General features: G+C 38.1%; 1 protein-coding gene across 1 annotated transcript in view; it reads right to left on the bottom strand.

Annotated features, from left to right (window-relative positions):
- Positions 1-19665, bottom strand: part of CYBB (cytochrome b-245 beta chain) — a 35752-nt gene extending 16087 nt beyond the window's left edge. Inside the window, exons 1-6 of the mRNA XM_081081270.1 lie at positions 19546-19665; positions 17028-17123; positions 15326-15436; positions 6610-6694; positions 4497-4642; positions 1986-2176 (exon numbers count right to left, since the gene is read on the bottom strand). Coding sequence (XP_080937396.1) covers positions 1986-2176; positions 4497-4642; positions 6610-6694; positions 15326-15436; positions 17028-17123; positions 19546-19590 — 674 coding nt within the window. The 5' untranslated portion in view covers positions 19591-19665. The remainder of the gene's footprint in view (positions 1-1985; positions 2177-4496; positions 4643-6609; positions 6695-15325; positions 15437-17027; positions 17124-19545) is intronic.
- Between the last annotated feature and the right edge of the window lie 230 nt (positions 19666-19895).

Genomic DNA, 19895 nt, shown 5'->3' with positions numbered 1-19895 from the left:
TTACTGGTTTGGTGAGCTTGGACAAGGCTCAAAACTTCTTTTGAGCCTCAGCTTCTTCAGCTATAAAATATGTACACCAGGACCTCATCAAATATTTATTTTAATAATCAATTGGCATGACACATAACAAATTCCAGATACAAAGTAAGCATCCAACAAATGATAACTATTTAAGTTCTTAATGCCCACGTTTACTTGGAGAGGAAGAAATAGAAAAATAATTTTATTTTCTCCTTCTCTTCCTGATGCCAAGATCAGAAATTAGAAAGCCTGGATTTTAATCCCAGATCAGCTATTACCTAGCCATAAGACTGTGAGCAATCAGTCCACCAGTATAAGTAGTAGATAAAAAATGGGTAAATATAACTCCTCTGCCTGCTCCAAGAAATGTGCTTATCTATGAAACTACAGGAATGTACAATTGTGGAATTATTAAATAAGAGAGGGGGGACATTCTTTTTTTTTTCTCTCTAGGGTTCTCTGAAACAGCTGGATTATGATCAAGTCTCACCTAAAGATTCTAAATTGCACTTTGAAGAACTGAAATTTAAAGTAGCTATTCCCTTTGCATAATAAAAAAAATCAATGCAATTCATTACAAAAATAGAAACTATCCTCCCAAAGAGCTTCTGGCAATATGGGTAACAGGTTACAAAATGAGGGTTGAAATTACAAAAGAATAAGAGAAACTGTTCATTTAAGATGACCAATAAGGCAAAGTCTTCCAACCACATGTTCTGGCACTGTGTCTCTCAGGTACCTTAGACCACCTAGGATCCAATCCCAGCTATGTCAAGTAAAAACTGGGTGGCTTGGGCTACATATTATACCTTTTTTAGTCTTGTCCCCTGTCTACAATTTTCCCAGGAAATGGGTATAGTAAGAGCATCCCTACCTCTTGGGGGTTAAAAGAAACATTTCATGTCTATAACAAGTACTCACTAGAAGTTAACTCTTGCCTTTATTATATTAGAACTAGAGGCCTGGTGCACTAAATTCGTGCACTGGGGGCAGGTGTTCCTCAGCCCAGCCTGCACCCTCTCCAATCTGGGACCCCTTGGGGGATGTCTGACTGCTGGGCCTAAACCAGCAGTCGGACATCCAACTCACAATCCAGGACTACTGGCTCCCAACTGCTCACCTGCCTGCCTGCCTGATTGCCCCTGACCGCTTCTGCCTGCCAGCATGATCATCCCCTAACCATTCTCCTGCCAGCCTGATTGCCCCCAACTGCCCTCCCCTGCTGGCCAGTCACCCCTAACTGCCCTCCCCTGCAGGCCCGGTTGCCCCCAACTGCCCCCCCCCCGTCGGCCTGGTTCCCCCCCCCCAACTGTCCTCCCCTATAGGCCTGGTTGCCCACAACTGCCCTCCCCTGCCGGCCATCTTGTGGCGGCCATCTTGTGACCACATGGGGGCGGCCATCTTGTGCAAGGGTGTGATGGTCAATTTGCATATTACCTCTTAATTATATAGGATGTTCGAAGACAATACCATGTATTTTCTTTCTAGAATTCTTAATAATGTCTGGATCAGTTCTCATACATGGTAGGCAATCAATTAATGATAGGCTTGAATAAAAACTTTCAACTATAGCAAATCTTTTCAACTGATTAATCACTAACTCTTTTAGTTTGGGGATTTGTCTAATATATTAGTAATTAAGCCACAGGAAACATTATAGCAGACATCCAAGACTGTATGAGCACTTTCAACATGTTTTATATGCTTGCAAAGATACTCAAATTGTTATGTATTTTTAAGTTTGCTATAAACAACAACACTGTGAATAGCTATAAATTGAATGCTAGAAACTAAAGTGCTGCTGAGTGGTTTCTATCACACTGACCTCTGTTGTCCCCTCATATTCTCTCAGAAGACAGTTGACCACACAGAGACAAGGAGGTCACTGTGCCTCTAACAGAGCATCACACCTGAAAACTGGAGGTGTGACATAAAAGACTTGGCCCTGGAGTTTAAACACTCACTCAGCTCCATGGATGGCGAGGCCAATGAAGAAGATCACAAATAAATGGTGTGTGTACCAAAACACTTCAAAGTAAGACCTCCGGATAGTTTTGGTAGAAGAGGTGATAATTAATATGAGGCACAGTGTGATGACAATTCCAGTGATGCCTGCCAACCGAGTCACAGCCACATACAGGCCTCCTTCAGGATTCTATAAAATGCAAATACATACACACATTATTTGTAGGCTCTCACATCCAGGACTACCTATATATAAAGTGTCCAGTATATAAGACAATAGGTATTTTCATTCCCCCTTTACATAATCCTAATCATCTCTCACAGAGGGATATAGACTTGGAATAGATATTTCTCAGTTTCAAAAAGTCTTATGTGGTTGAGGTGTCATAGGAAATATGAATTGATACACTGAAATAGTTCTAAGGGAGTATCACATAAAGCAAATCAGTTTACTGGCCTAAAGGTCTTTTTCCCTTTGATTTGGAAAAGGCCACAGTGCTTTGTTGGCAAATTCTGGGTATATCTAACATATTAGGTTGCATTTCCCCAAAGTAGACCCTGAGATGAGGATTCATAGGCAAGTGATTTAGAAACGTTGTGCTTCAGAAGAAACTGGTAAGGGAATGGATAAAAGGACAAGAAAGATGAATAAGTCAAGTAAGAAGGTGATATCAGGCCAAGTCTTATAGAGGGTAGCTTCTTCATTCTGATGTTGCAGGGAAACTAAATGGTAAGTTACAACTCAGAGTTTATCCTGACTCAAGGCAAGGAAGCTGGGCTTTCATGGCCTGCATCCATCAGTTATTGGGTAATGACTGCACATGGAGAGGTAGCTATCCAGGCCTTTCTAGATCTCTGAGCTTGTGGGCAAAGGGACTCCGATAACCCCAGGGTGGTCCTATGAGGAAGACACGCTTATACAGGAAATTGGAAGTGAAAGCACACAGAATGGTGGGGCAACACAGACACAATAAAAGTGATCCAAAGGGATCTAAGCACAACAAGGCAGGGTTGGCTTACATATCTTGTATGTTAATAATGCCACCCTTATAAATGATTGTACAAAACAATGAACAATATAAAATAAAAATATTCAACACATTACAGAAAAAGAGTTTCTGTTTTGTTTGATGCTATTTCATTCTGTTCCTAAGTAGATGAGCCAAATTTTTGCATGTCAAGTCCAAGGATAATTATTTCTTCAGAATTAAGGGACTTTTCTTATAATCTTTTCTAAACAGAAGGAAACATGTTTGAAATTTGGTGCACAGAGATGTGATTTGGCCATTCTCCCAAACCACTGGGCACATGAAGACCACTTGGAGCTTCTCCCTCTGAGTGTAGGAAGCTTCAACAACTGCTGGAAGTGGAGAAGACCTTGCCTGTGGATACCACAAATGGATCCCCCTGGAGAACTGCTGAGTTACTCTCAGTGCACTGTGCATATCAAAGAATGACAATTAGCAGACATAGGAGGCCACACCTTAGATGCTGTAGGTAAAAAAGAACAAAAGTATAACTGACAGTTGTCAACTGGCGACTGACCTGGTACTGATACCTAGACCAGAGTGTTTCCTAGTCACATATACAATTTCATAGAATGCCAGCATCATTCTGTGACTATTAGAGAGTGAGGCAAAAACAAAACCACTCCAAAATCATGTCTGAACCAGTATAAGAAAGACGGGTGACTGCTGCTTCTTTACCTATTAAATATTTAGCCCCTTTCTGTTCCCTTATGTCCCCTAGAAATAAATGAAAATACCCAATCCTAGAACTACCCCCAATTCCTGACCATACCTGATCTAGAGCAAGTCCTAGCTTGCTTAAACCTTTCCCAGATTATCTAACACAAGCCCAGGTTCTATAACAAGCCCCTCTTAAGATCCTTCTGAGATGCCTCAGACTTCCTTGTGGTATAAGGTCTCTTTTGCTGCAGCAAGTAATAAAGTAATAAATCCAATTTTATTTGTCTAGATGTGTATTCCTGGCTTTCTGTTGGGCCTTGTCATGGGTGAGCCTTAGTTACTCCAGGCTCCACCCACACAGAGTCTCACAGGTTAGCTTAAGGAACTGATAAACATCTAGTGACCCTCCACACATGGGATTAGGAGTGTGGGAGATCTTTTCTCTGTGGGAGACCTTCCCACCTTCTTAGAACCTTCAGACTTGTTAATCTGATATTCAACTTTTGCTGTTCTGGCCAAGAGAAGTACTTCTCTCATTGAAATCTAGTCCTCAGTTTTAATAGTCTAGGCCACAGTGGTCAGCAAACTCATTAGTCAACAGAGCCAAATATCAATGGTACAACAATTGAAATTTCTTTTGAGAGCCAAATTTTTTAAACTTAAACTATATAGGTAGGTACATTGTTATTAACTTAATTAGGGTACTCCTAAGGCTTAGGAAGAGCCACACTCAAGGGGCCAAATAGCCGCATGTGGCTCGTGAGCCGCAGTTTGCCAACCACAGGTCTAGGGAACATCAGAATCAGGAAATAAGAGGCTTACCTTGATTCTCTCTCGAGCAAAATTGAGGTAAGTTTCACCAGGCTTATCTCCAATATCAGACAGTGCTATTGAGTAAGGATCAGAATTGTTGACTCGGGCATTCACACACCACTCCACATTAAACAGATGTGCAATGGTGTGAATCGCTAAAAAGGGCAGAGAAGAGAAACAAAGGAGGTAAAGAATGTGGGCAATTTTATTGTAAGCTGGGTTTTCCTATAGCCTCTGACTCTATGATAAGTTACAGGGAAACACAAGTATGGTCCAATACACTTATAAACAAAAACTGGGTCTCCAGGACCAGAGAGGCAAGGGAATTCTAGTGGGTAAGCTATTTTCTGGTTGTGTGAATGTAGTAAAATCACTTAACCTCTCTGGTCTGGGTTTCCTAATTTGCAAAATGAAGGTGTTGAACTATATGATCCTAAAGACTCAACTAATTTCTAAGATTCTACAAAATAACCTTGGTCTCTGAGGATATTTAGATGTCCTGTCGTTGTCTCTCTTCCCCAGATATATTTATGCTCAAACAGTAAGACTCTCATGTAACATATACCTTTAGCTGTTCTATTCACTGGACTCTGACATTAGTCCAGAAAGAGATGACAAAATTATATGAAACTGATACAAATCAATGGGCATAAGAATGAATCTCTTTTTTTTTTTAATTTCACTCTTTGATTAACAAGCACTGTCATAGGACTTACTAGGTGCCAAGCACTGCTGTGCTTTATAAATACTTAATGCTTAAGAATCAATGATTTAGATATGTTTATTACCATCTCATCTTACAATGAGAAAGCTGAGGCATAGATTGCTTTAAAATCTTGCCCAAGGTCACCAAGCTAATAACTAACAGGTTTAAAAATCAAATCCAATTCCAAATGCTTGTGCTTGGGGGAGGGGGTGGCAGGGAGGAGGTCAAAGAGGGGAAAAAAGGAGATTCATATAATTCTTTAAACAATAAAGAATTTAAAAAAATCAAATCCAAGCAGTTTGGCCCACAAATCTGTGCTCTTAACCATTATACTATGTTGCTTTCTAACAAGATTTTATCATATATTTCACTTTTTTATACATTTCACTTTTAAAATATTTCATTTGCCACAGCTCAGAAAATCTGCATGATCTACTACTAGGAAATGAGAAATCCAGCTGAACGTCTGTGAACTAAGCCTATTTTACTCAGGGACAAACTCCTTAAGGATAGAGTAAAAGTCTGTTTTGTTCATCACTGTATATGTGAGCATGCCTATAGTCTGGCACATCAATTATTTATTAAGTGACCTAATAGAGATTTGATAAAGGTCTCAGATCCATCCCTTCTTTTTTTTTGCACTTTTTTTTTTTAAAAAAAATGGGGGTATAATTTACTTACATTATATAAGTTTCAGGTGTATAGCATAATGATTCAATAGTTATACATATTGCAAAAACATCCATCACTACACATAGTTACAGAATTATTTTCTTGTTATGGGAACTTTTAAGATCTACTCTCTCAGCAACTTTCAAATACAGTATTATTAATGATAGTTGCCATGCCAGATACAACCCTTCTTGTGCCAATACCACCACCTTAATAATTCTAATAATACATTGTACATAACACATATTATCACTTGTATACCTATTATATATGTATATATACATGCATATACATGTATATATAAATAATAATAAAGTGTTTAGCTGATAAACTCTGTTATAAGGGATGCTCAATTTATAGGCTGTGGCTTCTCTAAAGTTATTGCAACAAATCCATGAATCTACATGTTCAAACAATAATTTTTTTAAATGAATGAATAAAAGCCCTCATATGTGGACTAACCAATATTTTTTATATAAAAAGGGTGGAAAAAAAGTTGACGATGCTAGGATTTTATCAGAGGAGCCCAAGATTAGAAAGTGTTAAGACCCGAAGGAATAAATCCTAATGTTGGGATGGTGGAAAGAAGGGTGAATATTTTTAACAGAACTCATAAAAAATACAATATATCTAATCACCACCGAATGTGCCTACAAAAGCTGACCTATTTTTTAAAAGTAAGAATAGAGAGAAATCTCTGGTTCCAAGTTTTCTTTGAAAGCCCAAATATCTTAATAAACTTACCAGTGTGAAGTGCAATCATCCATGCCACCATTTTATGAAAGGTGAGGTTTCTGTCCAGTTGTCTTCGAATTCTTGTTGAGCAAAACTTTGGATTAAGGGGAAAATAATGAAATAGTAATTGTTAATAAGAAGGTTTTCTCTGTGCCGGACATTAGAGACATATCATCTCATTTAATTCTCACAACCACCATAAAAACTGTCATTATACCCATTTGGTAGGTAAAAATACTGAAGCTCAGATTGATGTAGTCATTGCCCCAACGTCAAAGGGCCAGTAAGTGGCATAACTGGCTTAACCACTATGTTTTATGTTCCCTTACTAGTGGCCTAAAAAGTTTCTCCTGGAATCCATTGCTTAATTATATAAAATATGAATTTGGACAGAAAACGTATCTAACTATATGGTTTATAGTTCAGATTAATTTATTAAATAAACAGAGGATATAAAAATTAGCAAAGGACAGGCCTTCCCTTAAAGACCTGACAGTCTAATGGGGACACAGACAAGTGAACAGTTCTAGAACAAGTGAATAGCTTTAGAACAACACCCTTCTAGGTTATACACTAAAGGAGAAAAAATAGTCCACCTGCCTATGTTGACAACATCACAAGGGGAGTTCATTAACCAAATAATAATAGCACAAATAACAATAGTTAATATTTACAAAGAGCTTATGCAAGGAGTTGCTTTAATTGTTTTACATGCATTGAGTCATTTCATTCTTACATCAATCCTATCAGGGCGGTACCATTATTATGCCTATATAAGAGATGAGAAGAAAAAAAAAGCATAGAGAGGTTACCTTGCCTTAGGTCACATAGTTTAATTAAAGTGGCAGAGCTGGGATTTAAACTCATAATGTCTGATGCCAAAGATATAAATATTCTGATATCCAATACCTTATATGATTACCTGGACATTAAAAATAGTATTTTGTTCAATACATTGGTGTAACTGTTCTCCCAGTGTATGTAAGAAGATGTGGATTTGAATCTGGATTCAGATCACTACCCAAAGTAGAAAAAAAACCAACCCCAAACAAAACCTGGTTTATGTTTGAATCAGAGTTTTGCTCTTCTGAAAACTGTTCAAATGCACACTATGGCTGTTTTGTCCCCAAGGCTAGATGTACTGCCATAGAGATTCAGAGAACTTTTAAGGAGAGCAGAATGAAGTGCCAAAAACAAAACAAAACAAAACAAAAAAACACACCAAACAAACAAAAAAACCAACAAAACAAAAAAAACTTAGGTATTATAAATATATGGTTCTAAACATATTATTCAATTTTAATATAGGGATGTTTAATATTAGGCTTACTAATTTTAAATAAAATGTCCTGGTTTTATAGAAAAATATAATTGTATGAAAAACTTTGCTTACTCCACTATCTCTCAGTTAGCTACATATAAGGAGGACAGGCTACTTTCACTAGGACAGCAGATTCCTAGAACTGTAGAAATACTAGTAAGACATTGAGGATTCCAGAAAAAGGAACAAATAATTGGGCTTCTGTGAGCCAGGAAGGTTACCAATACTCATTACATCATTTAATACAATGAGATAACTATTACTGTCCTCATTTTACAGATAATAGTACTAACTCTCATGTTCCTTGGATCTACATCTAATTGTCTTGAAAGTTCATGTCCTTTTCAACCAAACCAAAGGTAAAAATATACTCACTATTATTCTACCTGTCAAACACACACACACACACACACACACACACACACACACACACAAGAATTTAAGTGTAAATTCTGGAAGATGATCACAGAAATCAAGGTAAGGGGAAGTAAGACTTGGAAAGGAAGAAAACCTATAAAGGGTGTGTCATATCAACTACCACTATCATATCATATATCAGTGAACTCTAGGAGACTATAGAACATGCCACAGAGTTTTGTTTTCTGTTCTATTTATTTTTTTCCTGAAGGGTTAGGAAACTTGATACTCATCCACCAATTTACATCTATCACTGGCTGAGGGCTGTACCCAGAGCATCAGCACCCTGCTATTTCACCCAGGAAATGGCTGGAAAAAAATCCTCGGGCAGAGAATGACTGGGGCTTCCAGAAGGCAGTTGCCCATGTACTGGAATTGTCAGTGTGGAGGGAAAATGGGTGAAGTTCAGCAGTGATTCAGGCTCTCAAAACAAGGGTTTCTTATTTGAAATAACTTATTTTACACTTTTGTTGATGAAAACCTGACTGTCCTTTATTTCTTATATAACCTCATTGTCTTTTGTGTTTATTTCAAGTTCTGTGCTTAGTTTTACTACATTGTATTCTTTATAATTTTAAGGAATTATCTTTTCATATTTCCCAATTGTTCTTAGAGTCCCTGTGGTAAGCAGAAGTCTAAGATGATTCCCAATGACCTTATGTAATTTTCTCCCTTTGAATGTGGGTAGAACCTGACCTATGAATATGATCGATGCCATTCCAGTGATTTTGTTACATTATATAGCAAAAGGGACTTTGCAGTGGTAAAGTTCCAAATTGACCTTATGAGAGAGATTATTTGTGTGAGTCTGACCCAATCACCAAAGCCCTTTAAATCTCGGTCTAGAAGTCAGAGTTGGAAGAAGTCAGAGATTAGAGGCATGAGAAGTGTTTGATGCACTGTTGCTGACTTGAAAATGGAGGGGACCGTTACCAGGCAAGGGCTCGCTGCCCAATGTGCTTAGAAGTCATGTCACTGGCTTTTGAGAAAAGAAAAGGCTTTTATCTTTGAGTCAACTGGCATTGAGACAGGAGGCAAGGCTCAATTCTGCTCCCTGATCCAGGGTTCAGGGTAGGACTTTAAGGGGTTTCAGTGCGGTATCTTCCTGGACAATGGACCCTTCACTTCTGTGCTCAGGTTGCTGTCCTGTCCTGGTCCTTTGTTTTTCCTGGGTGGGCCAATATTGAATATTTTTTTCTCCAGGTAACCAGAAGGATTATGGGGAGGAAGTAGTTAAGGATTCCCAAGTGTAAACTTGGTGTAAACTTTTGTTCTGGGTCTTGTTACAAACAGTTTGAGCTGGATCTGCAGTTACAGAGCCACGTGACAAGGAAAACAGGGACATCTAGGATCTGAAAGCAGCCCCTGGATGACCATCAGCAAGGAGATAGGGACCTCAGTCCTGAAACTGCAAGGAATTGAATTTTGTTAACAAGAATGAGCTTGGAGGAAGATTATTACCCAGAGTTTCCATATGGGAATTCAGCCCAGTTGGCACCTTGGTTTCAGCCTTGAGCAGAGAACCCAAACACAGATGAAATTCTGACCTGCAGGGCAATGAGCTAAAATATTGGGGTTGTTTTAAGCCACTGAGTTTGTGGAAAGTTGTTGCACAGTAATAGATCATTAATACAGTCCTTATTGGCATCCTGATACATAATTGGACTTCTATGAATGAGAGAATGAAAATTAGTAGGGCCAGAAAGCAGTACTGAATTACATTTCAGAGAGCAACTTTTGCCATGAGATATACCTGTGTTGTATCCCAGTCCTACCACCTAGCTGTGAGACATTGAACAATTTACTCTGTTACCAGTATCCTTACCTATATATTTATCATAGTTCTTTCCCCTTAAGTCTTTTCATAGATTCATTGAATGGTGTTTAGTAAATATTTTCTTTTTTGTATCATTATTTTTTTATTTTTTTATTTTTTTTTATCTGTGGGCAGTGGAACTCTGAACAGCAAAAAACAATAAGTATTGATTGAGAATCTAAAGAGACCCTGCCTGCCAGAAACTCACAATTTTTAGAGAATATGCTAGAGAGAAAGAGAGATGTGTGAGAAGAATAATACTGTACAAGATAATGTATATTAAGTACTAAGTTACAAATGTTTTGAGTTCAGAAGAGTCTAGGAGGATTCACCTAATCCCATTCCCTTATTTTCTGGAGAAAAAAGCAGAGATACAGAAAGGTTAAGAGGTTTGCCTGGGGTCTCTCAGCTTATATGTAACACAGTCAAAGTCAGATCCAATGTCCACTAACTCCCAGTCCAGGATTTAGGTCCCATCACTGCCATCCTCACTTCCAAAGGGGAGTCAGAGAAGGCTTCATAGTTGACATGGGATTTGAGTTGGGTTTTGAGAACCCATATTCAGGGCTTTCAGGTAGAGGTGTGCTGGCTGGGAACTCTAGGTGCCATTCCAGGGACTCTGATGGCCACCTCCCAGGAAGTAAAACACTCTAACAAAGGGTGGGATTTATACAGGCAGAAAACATGAAATGCTGGTGTGGTGAGATGCTTCCACTGCCCCTGGATGTAGGTAGACCACCTCAGCACAAGGCAGTCCTGAGGGGTGATGTAGGCAAATCAATAGACATCACTTCAGGGATTGTTCACTTCAAGAGTCCTTGGTATTGCTAAAAGCTTGACTAAGGCTTAAATACTGGCTCCCCTGTTTACTGTCTGTGTGATCTTGGGTAAGTTACTTAACCTCTCTGAGTTCAAAGACAGTAATAGCACCTACTCCACAGGGTTGTGAACATTAAATAAGATCATGCTTATAAATCAATTACCAGAGCACCTAGTCTATGGTGTCTTAGTCCATTCCAGCTGCTATAACAAAAATACCATAGACTGGATGGCTTAAGCAACAAACATTTATTTCTGGAGCCTGGGAAGCCCAAGACCAAGGTTCCAGTAGATTCAGTGTCTGGTTCATAGACACGTGTCCCCTCCCTGGGTCTTGACGTGACTGAAGGAAGGAGGGTGCTCCCTGGCATCTCTTTTATAAGGACGCTAATCCCATTCATAGGGCTCCACCCTCAACACTTAATCACCTCCTCAAAGGCCACCTACCAATATCACCACTTTGAGGATTAGGTTTCAACATATGAATTGCAGGTGAGGTGAGCGGGCATGTTTAGTCTATAGCAGTCAATGTGAAACACCTGTTTACTCTGAATTGCTTAAGTTGTGATCCACTGCAGATTTTTTAACTTAGTCTTGTTTTACCCTGAGCAATCCCTCTGAGGTCTTGGGGATTTCTCTGCTTTTTCTTCATGACAGCGAAGCACGTACCTGGCCCTTGTGGAAAATTCATTCATGAGCAAAGCCTCTCTGGCAGTTCTCCCTCAGCGACCATAAAGCACGGTGCCATTCATTCGAATGTCATTGTCAGCTACAGTTTCAAATTTTAAATACATTTCCAAAAGCAGCTCAGCATGTTGCTACAACCAGCATTCACCACAGAATTACCCAGTCATTCTCCTGTTCTGATTTCGAGGCATCTTCATGAGCTTGAAGGATATATATAATTTCTTTTCCTGGTATCCAGTGTCTAGAGAAGAAGAGCTGGCTGAGCTTGTGGCTGGCAGTGCAAAGACTAAATGACTTCAGGTATCAGGAGCTCAAATCTGTTCTTCCATTAAGGGGGAAATAAGATCACTGGATGCTGGGAGCTCAGAGCTGACATCTGAGACAGCTCGCTCCTTCTCTGATAAGGTGGTGGGGGTGGGCGTGGGGGCACTTGGGTGAAGCGGGGAGGGCAGCTGGAGCGGTCCACTGCTTACTAGTAGCAGGAGGTCTAAAAAGGCAAAAGGGTCATGATGGGCTGCTCTTATAATTAATATTCTCCCAAAAGCTTTCTTCCTAGAGCTGCCTTTTGTATCATTATTTAACTTTTCCTTTAGTATGGCTTGGCTCCCCAGCTAGAATATAAGTTTCCTGTATGTAGAGCAGTATGTCATGCATTTTTAAAAATCCTTTAATTATTATTTGTTTAAATGAATTACATTTTCACTGTACTAGAATCTATAATGATTATTCTAAACCTACACAGATGTATTTTCCCACATATCCACACTTGTCACACTGTTTTCATTTTTACTTTCTCACATCATTTTGAAAAATTTTGGGGATTTCTGTATGCTAAGGCCTATTCTTCCCCATTTTCCTCAATAAAGCAGGATGAGTCTTTACCCCTATCTTTCCTGGGGTGGACCAACCATACACATTTTTTTCTCTAGGTAACCAGAAGGATTATAATGCAAAGTCTAAATGATTAAAACCACTAGAAACTGAACAGAAGTTCTGTGACTGTTAACAAATTACAGTGTTCTACTAACAAATCTTTAAAGTTACATCTTTGCCATTTCTAGCCTAAGTTATTCAGCATGCTCCAATCATTCATATATATGAATAACTATCTAAGACCATAATATCAAAATAGGACAGTTTTGAGTTTAAGTGGCTTGTAGGAAAGTGAATGGGCTCTGGGGGCACAATGACTGTGGTTTGAATTCCAACACTTCCGTTTAGTTGTTTCCTCACCTCACTGACTTAGCATACATATTTCATTAGGTGAGGTCTATGAAGGCTCAATAAGTGGCAGCTAATATGATTTCCAACATTAGTCACAACATGCTCACTCACTTTAATCTCAATCAGAAAAATAAGTTTCCTTTACAAAGTTCACATTTTAAGCTGTGAGACCTAGAAGGAGGGACACATCCCATCTATAAAAGAATGTTGCTTGCTGCTAATTTAAGCAACATATATTATTTGACATACAGGTCTTTCTGGTTACAGAGCTGAGCTTCTCTGTAATTTGAAGAGCAGCCTTATTTCATCCCTGTCTTTAGAGACCCTCATGAGGATATTCCTTCCTGGGCCACAGGAAGCCTAAAATCGGCCATTACAACAGACATTGCTCATGGGGCATGGCAGTTCAAAGGCAGTGCAATTTGGGCCTGTGGGGTAACAAGGATTTCTTAATAGGCCATCCTGGTGAAAACACTGCCCACTTCTCAGGGCTTACTTCCTCTAAGCATTCAAACAGGAGGAAGGGGGAAGAATAAAAATTGTGTCTCCTTAAAAATAAAAAAACTACAGTGCATGAGCTTCATTTAGCAAATGTTCACTGGATACCTATGGTATATCAGACATTGTACTTCATAGGTGGCTCATCAATAAAACTTTCAAGCAAATGTGGTTTTACCTCTGTGGTTTCTTCCGTTGAAGAGATTATTTGGAAATCTTTGTAATCAATGTCTACTTTAGTTGTAGTCTTCTAATCCTATATTAGTAAATCGAGTTTTGTATTGTTCTTAAAAAATTCCCCTTAGAATAAATGTGAATTTAGTATAACTAGGAAAAATGAGGCAGAGTTCAAGGCAAGTTCTCCTTGTTATTGACAGTTTAGACCACTTTCCTTCCCCAAAATATTCTGTGATTGCAAAATTAGGTATTAAATTCCTCAGCTGTACATTCAAGGTTCTAGTTTATCAGCAAAGCTCCAGCTTCCACCCTGACCGGTTTGGCTCACTGGATAGGGCGTCGGCCTGGGGACTGAGGGGTCCCAGGTTCGATTCTGGTCAAGGGCATGTACCTTAGTTGCAGGCACATCCCCGGTGGGGGGTGTGCAGGAGGCAGCTGATCGATGTTTCTCTCTCATAAATGTTTCTGACTCTCTATCCCTCTCCCTTCTTCTCTGTAAAAAAATCAATAAAATACATTAAAAAAAAAAAAAAGCTCCAGCTTCCACATCAGCCTTATCTCATATCTGCCCTTTACAATACCTACATTCCCCTAAAGGAGATTTTTTTGCCACTCCCCTCTAGAAATTATCTGCATTTAATAAGTCATCTTTTTTTAAAAAGTAGTTAATATTAAAAACATATGTTTTATTAAGAGAAAAATCAGAGGCTGAGCTAGTAGAATAGGTCCCACCAGCATATCAATCCCAGCTTTGGAAGAGCTATTCAGTTGTGATCAGGAATGGCAAAAATGTCCAAAGAGAAGCCAGAGGTCATGCTTAGTCATGGCTTTCAAGAATACAATTTCCTGTGCTTTTGCTCTTGCCATGTTCTCCAAGTAGAAAGTTTTTTTTTCTCTCACATCTCCTAGAGGCTCATTTTATCTTTATATGCCCATATCTAATGCCACCTTCTCCAGAAAGCCTTTCTTCATCCTCTGCCAATCTGGTATAATTTTCCCCTCCTTTGATTCCCTGTAGTTCCTTATTTGTAACATCTTGTGGGACCCATTTATTTGAGTACTATTTGTAGGTTCTAAGTTCCGTGCTTTGCATCTCTGTATAATGATATCAATAAGAAATTCATATACCATTTTAGAGGTTACAAAAGTTCTTTCTACATAACCTCTTTTTTTCTTCAAGCATAGTACATTCAGGGGCTCATGAAATTGTTGAATTGAAAGTGAAAGGAGCCCTGGACAATTGGAAAACTCTGAACTCCTCAGTTCCTCAGACCCAACACCTCTTCATCACATTCATTATAGTATGACTCATTGCCCATTGATTCCATTTGCTTGGGATATTGTCCACAAAAGAGATTTTCTCTGACTTTGAAAAGTGTGGCACTGTAAGATTAATTCCCACATTTCACATCAGCCTCATAAAGCTGTGTTTATATACATATACATATACATATACATACATATTATATTATGTATGTCTCTGTGTGTGCATGCACATGGATTTTATTGCTGTTACTGAGGTATAGGTTGACTGGTTCTTTTTGGTTTTTTTAATGTCCGTTTCAGGTTAAATGGATGTCCCAGGGAGCTCCACCAACAGTTAATATAGAAATAAACTACAGAATCAAGCATGGAGTGGCTCATGAATAGTCTACAGAGATTGAAATCCTAATAAACCATTGATTTGCTCTTCTTAAGATAGGACACTTAGCTTGATGGTCTTTGAGATTTTGAGGAACTCAAACTTTGTAAACGTTTGTTCTTACCTCACTGGAACCCCTGAGGAAGGAGAGCAGATTTCGACAGACTGGTAACAAGATCAGCATGCAGTTGAAATTCAGGCAGGCCGCAGGGGCCCTGGCCAAGGCCAGTGCTGACTAAAAGAGGCAGAAGAGGGAGTAGGGTTGTACCTGTGAGCACATAACACCTCCCCAGTTCCCCAAGGCTCCCAGCATGAGCCCCACACACCTGAGAGATCTAGTTACTTGGAAAGGAAGGTTTACCTTTAGGGCCTGCTGGGACCCTTTGTTTTAATTTGTCCCTTACCCCCCATCCATTTTTAAATGAAAAATTTCAAACATAAAGAGAATTTTAAATCATTTCATATTGAATACTGTTTACCTATCTCCAAGATTACATCTTTTACATTTTACTCTGCTTGCTTTATCACATAGCTATCCATCTATTTGTCTATCTACCCATACCTCTACCCATCCATCAACATATCTTACTTTTGATGCATTTCAAAGTAAATTGCAGACATTAGTTCACTTCCCCTAAATACTTAAAATGCATATCATTAACTAGAGTTCAGTATAGAAACTGGGGTTGTTAAAGAGTCTTTTCTAAGCACTTAGACTAACCTCAACACTAACTTAAGTTGGTATTGTATAATGCTTTTCCATTATAATTGTTCTTTGAAATACCTAAAGAAGTTGCATATTTTGGAGGGGGAAAGTGAAGAGAAATCATCCTTCTCAGCATCAACCTGAATAAGGTACCAACAACCATAATAATATAGTATAATGGTATAATTATTAATATGTATGATTTATAATATATATTACAATTAGCATTATTATTAAGTAATAAATTCATGGTTTCAGCATGATGTAGCAAATAATATACTCTGGGGGCAGCTATAGTTGTAATTATTTTCATCTGTGATGAAGAAGAGACCAGGCAGTTCAACGAAACTGGGAATGCTAACAGACCCAAGGAATGTTGGGAGCCTTTATTCTGCTGGTCTAATCAATGAATGTGATTCTTGGGCACATCCTTCAAAGGCTCCATATATAGGGAAATTCATATTTCCTTCAGATCATTTCATAACATTCCACTAGAACAGTGATGGCGAACCTTTTGAGCTCGGCATGTCAGCATTTTGAAAAACCCTAACTTAACTCTGGTGCCGTGTCACATATAGAAATTTTTTGATATTTGCAACCATAGTAAAACAAAGACTTATATTTTTTATATTTATTTTATATATTTAAATGCCATTTAACAAAGAAAAATCAACCAAAAAAAATGAGTTTGCGTGTCACCTCTGACACGCGTGTCATAGGTTCGCCATCACTGCACTAGGATTAGGGCTTTCTATGTACACAAGTGGTAAGAATCATATGAAAAGTTCCACTTGTCCCAACTGTGTCATGCCTGGATACATCTCTCCAACCTGCCCTTTCATTCCAGAGCTAGTACTAGGTTTCTCTTTTAAGCTAAATACTTGTCCAGAGGTTTCGGGGAGAGGAGGGATGCTGCTGGGACCCCTGCCACACTTTTGTTTGTCCTACACTAGAAGACCTAAAAACTCTTGTCCAGGGGCTTGCAATGGAGGAAGTGAGGCTGATAGTGCTATTTGGGTTGGTCAGAATATTTACTGAAATATTTCAAAGGAATGTGAACAAGAATATTTGATTAAAATGTGAGCCACTCATTACTGCATGAGATGGAATTTATACTTACCCCAAGAAGTTTTCGAGTGTAAAAGAACTTAGGTGGAATATCATAAACCCGGTAATACCAGACAAAGAGGAAGACGTTCATGCCCAGCCATACCAGCTGCACAAACAGAAACAGTTACATGAGGTTTTCACATCTCAACCAGTGGATTTCACACAATATTGGTGACAGACCAAGGTTAGGACTTCCCCAAGTCCAGCCTTTGACACAGATGGTTACAAAGCTGGATGTAACCATTTTAGAACCAGCTCTTTCCTAGGGCAGTGACACTATACTTCCCTATAATTAACCCTTGCACCCCGTGTTGTTTCACATGATTGTTTTACTACTTGGCTAGTATGCCAAGACTGATAATAACTCCTCTTTTCTGCTTAGCCTTAGATAGATAAATGATAGCACATGACTTTTCTTAAAAAGAGAAGGAAAAAAATATATTCTTATGTTGTCCCCGACACCAGTAGGACTCTGTGTTATTCTCTCACAGGTGCCGATCACCTCCCTCCACCACACAGTATCCCAGCCCAGCTAGTGGGAGTCTCATCAGCTAAAATGTCAAGTCTTTAATTCAGCGATTTTCAATGGTATGCCGCAGCACATTGGGGTCAAGAGACACACTGGTGTGCTGTAAGAATTTTTAAAACATGAAATGGGTGACTATTTAGTAAGAGACACTGACTTATTTTCCCTTAGATTGCCAAATAAAAAAATAACAATAGCTAATACAATAATAGCTGTCCAGTGTGAATGAATCAAAATTATACCTATATTTTTTGTCAGTTCGGCAAAACATATATTTTTTTGGTGTGCTGCAGAATTTTAGTAATTAATTTATGTGTGACATTCAATTTTTACAAAGGTTGAACATCACTGCTTTAGTTCTACTTTGGTAAGTTTTGCTTAAATTTTGACGAGCGTTATTGAGCATGAATGAAGAGGTGAAGGGTGTTGGGATTTTTTTTTTTAAAGAACCTTCTAGATTCTGATGCTTATTTCATCTGAAGCACTGACTGCAACAAGTGGTGACACTATCTAGTCTCTACCTTCAGCTCCATAGTGATCTTTTCTTAACTGTGCTTTGAAGCTGTTAAATGCTCATAGACCAGTGGTTCTCAACCTTCCTAATGCCGTGACCCTTTAATACAGTTCCTCATGTTGTGGTGACCCCCAACCATAAAATTATTTTCGTTGCTACTTCATAACTGTAATTTTGCTACTGTTATGAATCATAATGTAAATAACTGATATGCAGGATGTATTTTCAGGGGTCGTGACCCACAGGTTGAGAACCACTGTCATAGACACTGGAGAACAATTTCTTTAAAAACAACTTCTCCATTTCCTAACCTTGTCATTCTTACTTTTGCTTTTCAACCTGTGCCTTCACTTTCAAGTTTGTGAAATTTAGAAGGTGTGGTAGGATCTAAAAGTATAATTTGAACTTGTTTTTTGTAGGAGTAACCTTTTCATAAAATGGTGATAACTCAAGTTAATGGCTCTGAATCCTCAGAAGAATTCTACATGCATTAGAATGTTGGTTTGGCATATTTTTAAATGACAAAATACTTGTTGTTTCAATTATACTTGTGCCACTAATTTCTCTCTACCTAGAAAACTCAAAGACTCAATATTTACTTCATGATAAATTCTTTCAAAATTTCAATTTATGAGTTCTTTTTAACACATATATAATGCTTTCATTGGATATTTGGGAAAGCTATAGCTATAAATCACATTTCTATCTTCCCAGTTGTCCATGATTGCTTTGCTGAGACCAGCATCATAAAATAATGGTTGACCTTTGCTATGTTAAAAATCAAAGAAATTAACATTTCTATTTGCAGATTAGCCATATCTTTACTTACAAAAATCATTTCTCAAGATAGATTAAAATGATTTACATATATCATATATAGTATATATGATATATATAATGTATATATGAGTCTAGATATATAATTTCAATTCTTTCCTTAAATTTTTATAAACCTTATAAATAACTTAATTTACCTCAGAGATAAGAAGGCACTTTAAAAAATAAATATGAGAATGTCAATCACTTTTGCTGTAATTCCTGAAATAAAGGCCAATTTCCCACAGATGAGCCAGTCTTGTAGTTGTTATTTGGAAAGTGATATAAAGTTTCAATTGCTCATTTTTGAGTTGGAATAAACACATAAAAAGTAGAAATTTGCTTTTGGAGTAAACATTAATAAACAACTCAGACTCAGCGATCATTAACATGAAATGTCTTCTGCTCCCATGTGAAATGTTGGATAATTTAGTACTCCAAAAAACTCAAGAAATAAAGTAGGTGAAGGGAGCCCATAGTTACATTCTTTCCAAAAGTAAGTTTGGGAGAATGAACTCAGTTGGCTCACAAATGGATGCATGTTCACACAATAAATAAGTTTCAATACAATTTATCAAAGAAATAAAATGAACAAACAAAAAAGATTTTCTCTATTTTAGTTCCCAAGAGAACCCAGGCAAGTCAGAGAATTCATAATGTATCAGTACTTACAATGACAAAGATGGAGAGACCCTCATTCACAGCCCAGTTCCCCATAGTAGCAGAGGTTCAGTGCTTGTGTCTAGCCTTTCTTCTCTGCTATGCTCTTCTTTCATTTCCCCATGAGGAAATGAAAATAGCGCCTTGTGGAAACCTATTTCCTTTTCTACAATCAGAAATTAGCTAATCATTGGTCAACTGAAAAACATATTTTCATAAAAAAATTAACTCTTTAAACCACAAAAGACTACAGAAATAGGATCTATAATGATCCAACCGCAACTAAACGTAGTGGGATATGAATGAAACTAATTTCTACAACTGAGAGACAAATAACAGTGTAATTCATGGGATGTATTTTA

This window comes from Myotis nattereri (assembly GCF_964212035.1).
Source record: "Myotis nattereri genome assembly, chromosome: X".
NCBI lineage: Eukaryota > Metazoa > Chordata > Mammalia > Chiroptera > Vespertilionidae > Myotis > Myotis nattereri.
The sequence above is the reverse complement of the archived record's forward strand: the minus strand, read 5'-3'. Positions and strand labels throughout refer to the sequence as shown.